General features: G+C 29.8%; 1 protein-coding gene and 1 pseudogene across 1 annotated transcript in view; both read right to left on the bottom strand.

The window, feature by feature from the left end:
* LOC145259603 (collagen alpha-1(XII) chain-like) overlaps positions 1–8444 on the bottom strand; it is a 150659-nt gene extending 142215 nt beyond the window's left edge. The window contains exons 1-3 of the mRNA XM_080117259.1: positions 8268–8444; positions 5165–5198; positions 2540–3103 (exon numbers count right to left, since the gene is read on the bottom strand). Coding sequence (XP_079973385.1) covers positions 2540–3103; positions 5165–5198; positions 8268–8327 — 658 coding nt within the window. The 5' untranslated portion in view covers positions 8328–8444. The remainder of the gene's footprint in view (positions 1–2539; positions 3104–5164; positions 5199–8267) is intronic.
* Positions 8445–13871: 5427 nt separating this feature from the next.
* LOC145259996 (5S ribosomal RNA) lies at positions 13872–13990 on the bottom strand (annotated as a pseudogene).
* Between the last annotated feature and the right edge of the window lie 1841 nt (positions 13991–15831).

The following is a 15831-nucleotide window of genomic DNA, read 5'->3' as shown; positions in this document are numbered from 1 at the left end:
ATGTATGTATTATGTAACAAAAATTTGCCAGAGGAATCTGCTTCTTTATATGACTTGCAATAGAAACATGTATACATATACGTAGTCGATAATGTTTGTATATATATATATATATATATATATATATATATATATATATATATATATATATATATATATACATTCCTCGGTGTTTCGTTTTTATTTCAAGACTAAAACACTGATATAATATTTGCAAACAAATATATTTTCAAATATTGTACTCTATATCTTCAAACCAATCATTAGGGGAAATCTTGAAATAAAGACGAACATCCTTTTATACACACACACACACACACACACACACACACACACACATATATATATATATATATATATATATATATATATATATATATATATATATATCACCGATTGGCATATCTTTTTTAATATTAAATATTTTTTTGTGAACTGAAAGAATTCAATGGAATATAAGAATAGACGTAAAAATTAATTGATCATTTAATTCTTTAATTAATAAATTAATTTGATTAAAATCCTCATTATAAGCATCCAGAAGAATTCTAGCTGTGTTTACATAAGTGTGCCTAATGATATATAGTAGCATTTAATACTTGCAAAGATATGAATAGATACAAACATTATTGTACTACAACGTTGTAAAATGTTTTGGTCACAGCTATAGCAAATCATACCTGTTTTAAACCTAACATATTTTATGTGCGTTTTAAGCGGTATTGTTAGCAAATATGTAGTCAAATAAACTTTGTATATATATATATATATATATATATATATATATATATATATCAGTTGTAAACAATTCAACAACCACAAGTATATTTAATTCACATTCATATCGTTTTATTGGATATATGGTACGTCTTAAACGTGTTTCGGTGAATCGTGTAGGTAAGCCAAAGAGCTCATCGATCCATTTTTATTGAACTTTAATATATCTAGAAATTTAACAAAAACATATTTACGATACATATGCATTGAAAATATATACCATATTTTATTTAAAGGTATAGACACACACACACACACACACATATATAATGTTATTAGTCATTGCTAAGATTGATCGAATATGTTCCTTTCATTTCAAGCAAAATAAGCACATATGAATATATATATATATGTATATGTATATGAATATATATATGTATATGAATATGTATATGCATATGTATATGTATATGTATATGAATGTATCTATATGATACGTATTCATATTATATGCACCCTCTTACGTGCTTAAAAAAATAACCATAACGTATCACTCATCCATGCTACTACGATGTTTATAAGATAATGTTTATAAGATAACGTTCAAATTCTGGGCTTAGAATGAAGTCGCAACTGAAATATGTATGCACATATGTAGCAAACAGTATTTGTATAACTAATAATTTGTACTATATCTGCATGTGTGTAGGTATAAAAATGAATGTAAAATAGTTTATATATATATATATATATATATATATATATATATATATATAAAGTCGTATTTTTGTCTGTTTGTTTGTTCACAGTTTGCTTAACATATACAAGAGGTACACTATTTCACAAATAGATTTTAATACTGAAAACGAACTTTTATATACATTGTTTTTTTTTATTCCTGCATGATTTATATATATATATATATATATATATATATATATATATATATATATATATATACGTAAATTGAATAAAATCACAACCTACATGAATAGAACTTCACTTATTTTGGCGTTAAGCTCTTACAGCTGTTTCGTGAAAGGATGGGCAATTACCTCTCGTCCATAGAACTGTAAATCTTCCATCCAGTCACTCCTTTACGTATATATGCTCTGAAAACTCTTTTGTAAATTCATTGAGCTGAGATTATAATTGAGTTGGTATTATAGACAATTATATTCTAAACTTGCAACAGAAAGTAATTGTTGATAAAATAAAATAATATATATATATATATATATATATATATTATTTCTTCACAATAGATCAACATTCAAGAGGTTATATCATTTTCATATTACAGTAAAGAGAACATGTTTTAATAATTAGCGGTGATGTTTTAATGGAAATTAGTAAAAGAATTGTTATAAGTATTCTATTTAGAAATATGTAAAGTTGATTAATTTAATTTATTTTTAATTTAATTTGCATTCAATTTAATTTATTTTTTAATTATTAGTATTACTAAAATCAGCTGCGTTTAAAAAGTAAGTTTTCACTTAACCTAAGAGTTATTTCCCTTTAAGCTATTATATTTTATTTCACTGTTTGGATTTCATAGATGAAAATGGCTATGTTTTACGTTTCCAAAAATCCCAAATATAATCAGCTCTCAGGAAAATCGTAACAACCTCAGATATTTGGTGTATCTGAAATAGTATGTAACTAAACCCTCAGTCCGGCAAAATGTTTTTTATTTTTTTCCTGGTAACGCCCGATATGTACAGCTAGTATACAAATAAAGTCATGTTTAACATATTTGCCACGTTTCCAAAGATGGATAAGTTAGCTAGTTATTAATAATGTGCAGTTTATATCTTACCTTCGCACGTTTTCACATTTAACGCCTTGACGATGTCTTGGAGAGCCGAGTAACTTGAGACTTGATAGACGTTGTTCTCTGGATCACTAGCGATAGCTTTCAGTTCAGGGACAGCAACGCTGGCTCCGACGCCAATGGCGAAGACACTGACTCCGAGTTCGTGAAGTTTTTTAGCTTCTCTCAGAGTGGCCTTCGTATCACTGGACTTACCGTCGGTGATAACAATCGCCATGAAGGGCGTAGTGGTCTTTTCGATACGGGAGTTAATCTCCGTTCTTACCATGTCAAGGGCCTCGGCCGTGTTGGTCTGACCTCGACGATATCGAATATTCTTAATGGCCTTGATCAGTCGGTCTTTGTCAGTGTATCTATCGAGTGAGAATGCCAAATGGGCGCGGCTGCTAAATCTGATGGCTCCGACGTGCACTTGGGATTCTGCGGGTCCGATATCGAATGGTTCTACGAGTTCTGCAACAAAATCGAGCTGTTTCCGGTAATCAACAATCCAGATGCTACTGGAAGAGTCCAAAACGAACATGATATTGACTGATTTACCCGAACAACCTGGAAGAAAACAAAGTTTACATTAAAATATCTAATAGAAAAAATCGTCTTGTCAGATTTTAATGTTGAACGTAAATAGCATTTAAGTTGACATATCGGATCGATTAGGTTTGGAGCACCCTGGAAAATAATAAAAGATGTTTAAACGTGTGCGTAACATTTTTCTATCTTTCTATCTAGCTCCATTTTTCCTTTATTTTTCTCTCTTTCCTCCTTCCCCATTTTCCTACATCTTTTGTCCAACCCTTTTTTTCACTTCTCTATTCCTCTATCCCTTATTTTAATGTATTGAAAAGAAAAAATGATATGTCATCGATTTCCCCTTTATATAATACTAGCAAAATTACCCGACGTTGACTGGGTTCAAAAACAGCCTACATAAAATAGACTCTGATTTATGAAAGCATGATAGGTTATGAAAAGGAAGGGTTGTAAAGAGATAGCTTCGAATTCGGGGGTATCAAAACCAAAGCAAAATATGATGAATGTAAAAATTAAAATAGTAAACCCCATAATATATTATACCATGCCTGTTCACTCTGAAACACTTATCACAATATTCTGTGGATCTATATTAAAAAACCTTGTTAAACTTTGTGACATATTTCCATTCTATGGAGGTCAGGCGCGAACGAACACCCCATAATTTTAGTATACCATATTTCTACAAACTGAAACATAATTATCAAAGTATACTTACGCAGATAGATATGAAAAATCTTTATTAAAGTTTGTGCCTATTTCTATTCTATGGAAGCCAGGCGCGAACGCAGACCCCACAATTTTATTATACTATCCCTATTTAAGTTAAAACATACTAATTAAAGTATTATTATGTACATCTATATCAAAAACACTTGTAAACGTTTTTTTTTATCTTTAAATTTTTTATTTCCATGCTTTGTGGACCAGGCGCATGAATCATCATTATGCCAGATCAAACACACCCATTCCTGTGTCTCGATACATCTTCTATCATTATATGTGATCAGTTTTCTATAATAAAATTATTAAATAAGTTCATGTTGTGCTAAATTTTCGGTAAGTCACGGGTAAAAGTGTGTTTGTTTTTTTACATCAGAGTGCTATAGTGAAGAAGATCTGGATTTTTTATATAAATGCTATATTACTCGAATATATTAAATGATTATCGATTTTGATAACTTATGTACGTCACAGATAAGAATTTCTTTGTTTTTGTATAGGTCGCTGTATAATTTCTATGTTTTTCATATAGGTCACTGTATAAGTACCTTATTTCCTGGGTGGGATACTGTAGAAGTACGGTTTTATTTTAGAGTGTGTTGTAATGAGAGAAGTATTTTGGGGATGACGCTGGTTCAGAGAAATATTTTCAGTGAAAAGGATTTTCAGGTTTTATATTTAAATGTGTACAAACAAACGAGATATGGGGTAAACAGAACAAAATAATGTGTTGAGAAGGCATATATTCACAAAGAGATAACTTATATACGTTTAAAATGGAAGGTTTACAATAATAGGAAAATGTAAAATGTTCGTTAATATTTTTAGAGTTCTTTTAAAAACAAGAGATTCGTTAGCTAACACCTTAGAGGAAATTTGAATCGATTATTCAAGAGCCGTGCGTCTCAAGGGTCAGGAAAACTTCTCTGCTCAAGTAAATAAATTATAATTCATTGAAATTTATTTATTGTTCTTTGTTTATCATATTATAACACAGTTCTGTAAATATTTCAATTGATGAAATGTTTTAAATGAGCAGACGACATTAAAGGAATCAAGGATTTCAAGCAGTCATTGTGTGTAAGTTATTACGTCAGACCAATTCGAATAAATTCAGAAAGTTTTCTGATTGGTTAAAATATAATTATTTGTTTAGATTAATTCAGGCTTGCGCTAATTCGGTGCGCAGAAACGAGTTTATGGACTTTAATTTTGGACATCAAAGGGTAAACTATAATGCTACACTGTACATTATTTCAAATAATGCGTGCATGTTTTAGTTTCATCGAAGCGGTGGGTATCGTTTAAGCATGAAATAAAATTAAAAATTCTTGCAAAATCGAATGAACTACTCACGTGTCATTGTTGGTAAACAGTTGACAGATGTCATCTACAAAAAAAAAAGGAAAGAAAACGTGGTTAGGAAAATCGAAAAAAAAGTTGAGGACTGTCTGCAACAAAAACTACGTCACAAGTGAGAACAAATTCTGCACAGGATTACACCAATTAATTACGTATCGAATTAACCGAAGTGTAGTTTAAAAAGAAAAATCAACTGATATTTAACGTCAGATTAAATTAACGCATGACGCCATCCCCTGAGCCACACCCATATGAACACAAAAATATGCTTTATTCTCTAGAAATATATATATATATATATATATTTCTACAGAATAAAGCATATTTTTGCGTTCATATATATATATATATATATATATATATATATATATATATATATATATATATGGTCATGTTTAGTAAAGCGAGTATGTAATACTGGTGTCTATATTAATAATATATTTGGCTCTTTTTTATTGAGCACTCTTGGATAACCGCGTTTTAATTTATAGATTTTATCTCCTGAATAACTTCAATTTGGAATATATATATATATATATATATATATATATATATATATATATATATATATAGAGAGAGAGAGAGAGAGAGAGAGAAAGAGAGATATATATATATAAATATATATAGAGATATAGGTATATATATATATAGAGAGAGAGAGAGAAAGAGAGAGAGATAGAGAGATAGATAGATAGATAGATTCATCCACATACAGTACTGCTTCGCTGTCTCACAGCTCATCAGTGCGGCTATATATATATATATATATATATATATATATATATATATATATATATATATATAGAGAGAGAGAGAGAGAGAGAGAGATAGATATATATATATATATAGATATATATATATATATATATATATATATATATATATATATAGGAAGAGAGAGTATAATGAACTATATATAAACAAAAATATGCAAAATAGAATATGCAGTGTACAAAATATAAAAATATCAGTATGGGATGAAACAATTGTCAGCTTAATCTTATTTACTTTAAGTGAAAATAAAAGTGAGCATTTGTTCCCAGTAAAGCGTTACATTATAAAAATATTTAAAAAATTGAAAAATTTTATTTCAAAATGTAATATATATATATATATATATATATATATATATATATATATATATATATATATATATATATATATATATATATATATATACAAATCTTTTTGGGAAAAAAAATAAGCATTTTCTATAAAAACAGTAAATAGAAGAATGCAGTGAAAGTAAACTAATTAAATAATTAATCAATCAAAAAATAAATTATTAATTTGTAATCCGTAAGGTCCAAAATAAAATCTGGAATCCGCAGTTTGAAACGATGATATATATATAAATACATCGATTAATAATATTTATATTTATAATTTTAATATTTGAAGTATATATATATATATAAATATATATATATTTATACATACATACATATATGTGTGTGTGAGAGTGAGAGAGAGAGTAAGTGTATGTGCGTGTTTGTAAGCATAAATATATATATATATATATATATAATAAAATTATATATATATGTGCAGGTATATAATAATAACATTGCTATTAGTAGCAAAAACACGCCATGAAGCAAGCGAACAACAAGAACACATACACACACACACACACACACACACACACACACACATATATATTATATTATTCATATTATATATAGGCGTGTGTATATATATATGTATATATATATATTTATATGCATATATAATTATGTACATATATATATATTACATACCATATATTATTTATACATATTTATATTATATATACAATATATATGTGTGTACGTATATGCATCTATATACACATATGGACATATGTATATGTATATATAAATAAATAAATATATATATATACATATAATATAAATAATATATAATACATATATATTACAAATATCATAAATAATATATAATACATGTATATTACAAATATCTCAAATTATCTGGACCTGCTACGTCATATATATATATATGTTTGTGTGTATATATATGTGTGTGTGTGTGTGTGTAGATATATATATGTGTGTGTATATATGTGTGTGTATATGTGTGTGTAGTGAGATAATTTGAGATATTTGTAATACACACAGATATATATGTATGATATATGATTTATATTATATGTATGTGCATATATATATATATGTATATATGTACACATATACTTATATGCATATATTGTTGTGTATACATATATTACACATTATTTATATTTTATATATATATTATATATATAATATATGTTTGTATTTATATGTATATATACACACATATGGATATATATATATATATATATATATATATATATATATATATATATGCACACACATTTTTATATGATGTAGCAGGTCCAGATAATTTCAAATATATGTAATAAGTACACATAGTATCAGTTAAATATATATTTTACAGCCATAAATAAACATATTATTCGTTGATATATGGAACGTCTATTGCGCTAACAAAGTCGGAAAAATTGGATTTTAAAAAGCCAGCCTTATAGAAAAGGAGCACTGAGGCGTGCTTAAAATATATAGCCAGCTCATTTGGCATTCCTTGGTGGGGGCGTCTTGAGTGATTAGCAATAAACAGCATCGTTCTGAAAGCGTGAGAAGGCAAAACCTGTGAAAGTAGCCCTTCTAGAACTGCACAGAAGTCGAAATGCTTGTGAGATTAATATATATAACAAGTTTGTGCGTTAAAACGACTAAGACAATCTGATCTTCCTAGAGATAATGGATTACACGCGCTGGGAGTTTGTTTAAAGTGAAACTCTCGCTCCAACTAGCCTGATCCAGCGGCAGGACAAGATTGAGACAGCTGGCGGCTAGGTGGGATAAAGGAATTGCCAAAATTGTCGATGGACTCCTACATACATCGCCTGGTATTCCCAGATGGTCACCCATCTGATACTGGCCAGGCTCAATGATGCTTAATTTCGGTGATCTGCCAAGAAACAGTGTGTTAGCGTGATTGTGTCACATTCAGTTAATATATATAATTATGTTAAAAGTAAAAGGTTAATAAAAAAAAAAAGTGATATAGAATAAAATGATATTTGAAAACTCACGGATAAGATGCAGACGATGACAGCAGCAGCGAGGGTTAAAGTTTGGCCGACCATTTTCATGAGTGAGCGAACGTTGAGCTTAATCTGAGCGAGTAATTAGCAGGGGGTTAATCGAAGGTTGCGCAGTGCAAGAAGAGCGTCTATAGTTGGCTAATGCCTTGGAGACAATGACAAGTTTCGGTGGATATCTTGCTTATATAGTGATTATCACCATTCCAGATCGGACGTCAACGCGTGGGAAGAAAAAAAAATGTTACGGGTTTCCGGAACAGAAACTATAGCGGAAGCCATTGCCAAAAATGGGCATAGATACACACGTCCTGTATCTCTACGGGGAGCAATGACCAGCAGGCGTATGCGAAACGAAAGAAAAGGAGGATGAAAGTGTGAAATACTTGAAGATGGGGGAGGGAGGGAGGGAGGGAGGAGGATCTCTATCTCATAAAATCCTTGTTCAAAGGGGAAATAAAAATTTAAAAAAAGACTTCAGAGTTATAAGTGTTTTAATACAGTCGCTGACGGCCGTACTTCCTAAATCCCGCCATGAGAACACTTCTCTTTTCGCGCCTTGTGCTTGACGTCATCGTTCCGGCAGACAATAATTTTAACATCTGTATCGCGTGGGGGGGATTCCTGGTATTTTGGGGTGGGCCTGGATATGATAAAAATTTCGGGGACGATAGGTTCTCTCTCTCTCTCTCTCTCTCTCTCTCTCTCTCTCACACACACACACACACACACATACGCACATACACTTATATATATATATATATATATATATATATATATATATATATATATATATATATATATATATAACTTTCTCTCTCTTTCTTATTGCCTTTTTCTTTGGCAAAGTCGATGTAATTGAAATGCATCTGATATTATGTCATCTGCGACATTCCAATTCAGTGTTCCTTACCATTTCCCTTGCTTTTCTTCATTTTTTTTTTGGGGGGGGGCAGGGTTGGGAGATTTATTCAAGTGTCTTTCAACGCACAATTTCCCGCCTGTTGTAAATATACTTCGCGGAGGGAAAGAATGGGGTGGGAGGGCGCAAAGAGGGAGAGAAGGTTATATTTTCGAAGCAAGATTCTGCGTTCTGATCATATCTTTGCTGACGCAAACATTCTTACCGCAACAAAACAACTCTCTTAGAAGGTATTTTCTGTGGGGGGGGGGGCAAACTAACAAAGGTATGAATCGTCAACTAGACCCGTGTTTACAAGTTGGACAAATGCGACTACGCAGATTAAAAATAGGCTATGTCCGTCATCTTAACGTGCCCTTTTTGTACGCCAATCATAGTCAGTTTGAAAAAAAAAATGTTTTTTCATTGTTAAACGCCTTGAGTTCGTTTAGGGTTAGGGTTATCGTTAATCGCCGATAAATATTGAAAATCGATAATCGAAGAAATCCTATTAAAGAAAAAAAAAACAATCTAATTTTGACCACAGTTAACACTTTTATACAGCTTAACATTACGAATGAAATTGAGAAGTTTTATCACCGCACAAGCAGAAGGGCCAAGTATATAAAAGTCAACAATAGGTTCTCAGATAAGATACGGGCGCGTTTAAAATAAAAATAAATTAATTAAAATGAATGTACACAATGTTTAATTTTTTTTATTTTGACCCATTTTGACCCCTTAAAACCCATTCTAACCGGCTAAGGACCCATGAAAGAAAAGACCGTAAGTATTCCAATCATTGGAGGTCGGTAGCACCGTTCTGCGACTTTTAGTTTCGGAGTTTGAAAATATGGAGACAGACAGATAGACATGTAGCCGTTTACATATATATATATATATATATATATATATATATGTATATATATATATATATATATATATATATATATATATATATATATATACGAGCAAACAGTTAATAAAACATGTTAACAAACACTTTGAAATGAATTAAAAACATATTTAATCTGAAAAGGAAACACTAGATAAGTGGATAGTCCTTAATCCGCGGAGTTTCGAAGAAATACTTTCCTTCTCATCAGAGGGTAGGAATTAGCAAAATGCGGGATCGGATTTTGCATGCAAAAGTATTTGATGAAACAACAATAAGTCAAAGATCTTACTTGATAACAAAAAATGTGAAGCAGAGGGAATATGGTGAAGAAAAAGGTGATTACACATGAATGGATAGTCTGGTGGAAGATAAATAATCCAGTGATGGTAAAATCCACATATATAACTTTAAGTAACTTTTTTATTTTATATATATATATATATATATATATATATATATATATATATAGATAGATAGATAGATAGATAGATAGATAGATAGTGATTTTTAGAATAGGCACAATTAATATTAAATTAAATCACAGAAAAATATTTTTTAATATACGGATATCTTGTTTATTTTAAAGATTTATTTTAACATTTATAATGTAAATACAATTTCGGACATATGGCCTCCGCGACCAATTTTTGTAGATGTACGCATTAAATTAGGCTGCATTTCGGCAATAACGCATGGAATGTTGTTTTCCAAGTGGTCTATTGTGTCTGGTTTATCAGCATAGGCATGAGACTTTGCATATCCAAAAAGAAAATAATCTAATGGGTTAAAATTGCAACAATGAAATCCGTTTCGTGAAAATATTCGTTCATCAAATGTTTCTGTTAGTAAATTGATCGAATTGTGCGCTGTGTGGCATGTGGCACGTTCCTGGTAAAACCACATGATGAATTGCCGAACCAAGCTCAATAGAAAGTAACTTATAATTGCAAAATCTGAAATTAAAGAAAACAGCGTTGTCGATTTAAAGAACGACAATGAAGGTTGCTTTTCTTTCCTAGATGTCTTGATCGAACGTAGTAAGAATTGTTTCTTCTTACAGTTTGTCACAATCCATATAAAGACTTCCACCTGTCTTTATATGGATTGGCGCCCATTTCTGTCTTCCTCTAGAAAAATAGGGCTTATTAAGACATTGGTATATAGAGCCCTTAGAATTTGTTCTTCCAACGAACTTGAACACGAATTGAATATTTTCAAGGACATGATTATCCGGAGAAGTTGATTAGTTATATTATTAATAATCAAGTGGAAAATACAATTCTCCTATAGCTCTGGGTCCGTTCAAGTGTCCTGTTTATTTAAAACTACCTAGAATTAGATTTTCTGGTCAGTATTTGGGTAGGCGTATTATTAAGTCTGTAGTAAATTGTTTTCCGTTTGCCGTATTACGGTTGGTTTCCTGTGTAAGCTCTGGTCACGAAGGATAGTTTAATCCACATCATGAAAAATAATGTTATTTATGAATTTAATTGCCAGTGCGCTGCTGGCTATGTGAGTTGACTCTCCTTAAACTTGCAGACACGCATCAACCAACATATACCGGCAGAAATTAGACGAGGCAAGCCATGTCGTTTTCGCCTTTCTTCTGCTTTCGAATCTGCCATTGGCTAACATCTAATTGATAATCCAGCTTGTGTCAATGTATATTAAATGGATTATTTCAGAATATTGCACCAGGTTGACTCTCAAAATCACTTAAAGGTTTTGGAGTCAGTCTCAATTATTTCATGCAAGCCTTTGCTTTACCGACAAAACGAATTCTTTAAATCATTAGACTTGCTTGTAGATAATTGTTCTCATACGTCCTCCATCTCAATTGTACATATATTTGATTATTTTTGTAGATATATTTCAAACGAACTTCCATTCGCCTTTTCTCCTCCGCCTCACACTTTTATCGGTTATCTTCGAGTATTTGCTTAATTCGTCTTTTTCATCTCTTGAAAACCAACGATTAACTCCTGATGAGTTTGTTCATGAAAGAGGCACCAAATATATTTTTTGTAAAGTGCTAAATGTATATATATATATATATATATACATATATATATATATATATATATATATATATATATATATATATATATATATATATAAGATTGTTGAATATTTATTTATTTTTTTTTTTTTAGCGATTAATTTATTTTATTTTCTATTTCGCTCCCTGAGTTATTTGCCCCTGTTTACATTTTTCTTCGCCCAAATTTTTAGGACGTTTTTTACAATTTTATTTGTGCGTGTGTGTGCATAAAAGTTATATAGATGACTTACTTTTATACTTTATACTTAATATTTAAATAATATATATATATGCTTTCTATCTTGGGTTGAATACGTTAGGGACTAAAAAAATATAAACTGCAGCTAGCGTAAAGCAATACTCTTTGTGTAAACAAATAGAGCTTAGGCGTTTGGACAATGTTTGAACATTGTAATTTCGCATAACCACTTCAGTAGCAACCAAATAGCGTAATAGTAAGAAACGCTAACTGTTACCTAGGCGCTTGGGTTTAAATGCATGCTTGAGGAAGTTGCTAGTCCAACCGCTCTGATGAACTCTGGATTGTTGGCTGTTTTTGTTTTACGGCATATCAACCTTTTTCATGTTATTTAATTCCGAATCCAAATAATTACACTAAACAAGAGGCAATATATATTGGTTCCATATCTGGCTTAATAAAACATAGAATTTCTACGCACAAATATGAATGCTCAATTATGAAATATGATAATTTTGTAGAATACAGTTTAAGTCATCTCTTTTTGGCTTAAAATTTATTGGTATATGATCGATTACTGAATTATATAAAACCAGTAAAATTCGGAATACTACAAATAAGACTATATATATATATATATATATATATATATATATATATATATATATATATATATATATTTACTATAATATATAGAATTTTTAAATACCTACAGACGCTAGTGTTTCATCCTTGTAGGATTTAGTGCAGGGATTCACGGTTACAGCTGGTTGAGAGATTATAAAGTGGGTGTTCATTTTACGTTAAATAAACATAGAAAAGTGGTCACCCACTTTTTTTAGACTATAACTTCTTCATATCTTGGAAACTACTCGTTTCCTGGAATTTTAAACATTATTTTCGTTTCCAGCACTTTCGAAAACATAAATAATGGTGGCAATTTTAAAGGATTTTTTTTAGGGTGGAAAAATACTGCACCTTTGCCAATGTTTAAATCATAGTCATTTGTTTTCCTAGTTTTGCATATGAATTAGAAAATATCTAATATTTCCTCAAAACCTCTGATCTTGATGGAGGGGAGACAAAAACTTGCTGCTACGGTTTCAAATGATCTGAAATAACAGCAAGCGGAGACTTGATTCCAAATATTTCTCATATGTTATATCTCCCCTTCTTTGTTGTTTGACAGTGGGATTCTGTTTAACCCATAGTTGGAACCATAACAGGTACTACCACTCCGGGTGAGAGTGGACCTGGGAGCAATGACAATTAAAGGGTGGCTCCACACTCCCCAAAGCTCGCAAACTGAGGCCACGCCACTGGATATAGTTTAAGGTCATATCCAGGACCAGATGAGCTCTGCAACAGTACTGTATATATGTGTATGTGCAGTCAGCACCCACCCTATTCAGGGTTTAACCGGCTTCCTCTGAAAGAGGAAGTTTCATGGGGGTATGAAATTCACAAGCGGTTCCCAGACGCATGTATATCCTCTTTAGGGGAGATGCCGACGTTAGGTTTTTGCAACTTTTTGCAGGGAGGTATCGACGTCCTCCTACACACAGCACCTGGACTTCCCAAATTAGTCAACCATTTTAGTAATGACCAGGCCCAACGTGGCTTAACTTCGGTGATCTGACGGGAACCGGTGTGTCAACGTGATTATGCCGTGTATATATATATATATATATATATATATATATATATATATATATATATATATATATGAGCAAACAGTTAATAAAATATGTTAAAAACACTTTGAAATGAGTTAAAAACATATTTAATCTGAAAGGAAACACTAGATAAATGGATAAATTATTATATATATATATATATATATATATATATATATATATATATATATATATATATATATATATATATATAACTACTTAATTTACTCACATAAAATTAATATAGGAAAGGATAGATTTATGTGTAAACTTTAAGTATCTACTTCAACAGTGCTCAATACGTAGGTAGAGCTAGTTAATAATTTATAAAATATATATGGCGATTAAGCTACATTGAATATTCGGCGTTTCATCCACTCTAGGACTCTTCAGGCTTACGTTGAAATCCAACACCTAATCTACTAGAAAATAATTACACTAAACAAGAGGCAATATATATTGGTTCCATATCTGGCTTAATAAAACATAGAATTTCTACGCACAAATATTCTTTTAAAAATCACTCCCTGTTAAACCAAACTACCCTATCCAAGCATATTAGGTGACTCAAAGATAGCAATATTTCTTTCAATTTGAAATGGCAAATAATAGGATCTACCAAAGCATACAAGCCAGGATATAAATTCTGTGCACTTTGTACAAGAGACCCTAAAAAATGTTTAAATATGAAGATATAAAAAATAGAACCACCCTCTTAAATTCAAGAGAAGAACTTTTCGCATGCAGTCTTAAAGTTGGTTTAAATTTAATAAATATAAACCACCTTAAATCATTAAAAATGTTACTTATTAATATTCAATATTAAAATTAAACTATAACTTGACATGCTTATTAATAATAATTTTTTATCATTATTTGATAATAATTATTATTTGATCATAATTATTGTTATTATTAATTGATCTGATATATTGACCATTATTACATATTATTAAAATATATTATTAACCTTAACCTATGATATATTTTAATTTCAGTAAATAAATAAATTATCAAATATTAAATTCAATAATTTCAAAATAGATTATAATATATTGTTTGCTTGATTTATTATTCCTTATTAATAAATTCAGTTAAATACTAATTATCTCCCTTGCATTGTTTTAATTAGGGAAATAAGATTATCTCCCCCTTTCTTGTTTTAATTTTAAATTTAGCGTTTTCGGTCAAACGTATTCTAACCTATATAAAATATTCCATTAGCGTTCTTTTCAAAACTTAACATAAGTTGAAAAGCTACAATTTACATCCATATGAATGCTTTGTCGTTGATTATTGATTTCAAAAGGCGAAGAATCAAAAGGTAAATAATTATATATATATGTGTATGTATGTGCGTGTTTGTGTATATGTGTATGTGTGTGTATGTATATGTATGTGTATATATATGTATTTATATGTATATATATATATATACATATGTGTGTATGTCTTGGTATTTAATTTTTAAGTTTTATTAGAAATATATTATTATAATATTATATTTAAACCAAATTCAGGTTTATAATTTTATTCTATTTTATTTCTATCTTTAACCCATATTAATTTACTTATCGATTAAATACATACCTTTTAATTTTTTCCAGATACATCTGGCTTACTTTAAATGCTAGGTTTATTCATAGTATCTTTTACATATACTAGAAACCCTTCCCAATACTTTTGATGAGGAGGAGACTTTGTTTTTTTTAAAATACTATATGTAAAAATTATTGAAATTAAACTATAACTTGATATGCTTATTAATAAAAATTTTGATCATCAATATTATTGTTAATATTAATTGATCTAATATATCGACCATTATTATATATTATTA

Source organism: Euprymna scolopes, chromosome 35, assembly GCF_053919585.1.
Source record: "Euprymna scolopes isolate OS-2025 chromosome 35, ASM5391958v1, whole genome shotgun sequence".
Classification (NCBI taxonomy): Eukaryota; Metazoa; Mollusca; class Cephalopoda; order Sepiida; family Sepiolidae; genus Euprymna; species Euprymna scolopes.
Note: the sequence above shows the minus strand (reverse complement) of the source record. Positions and strands in the feature narration are given on the sequence as shown.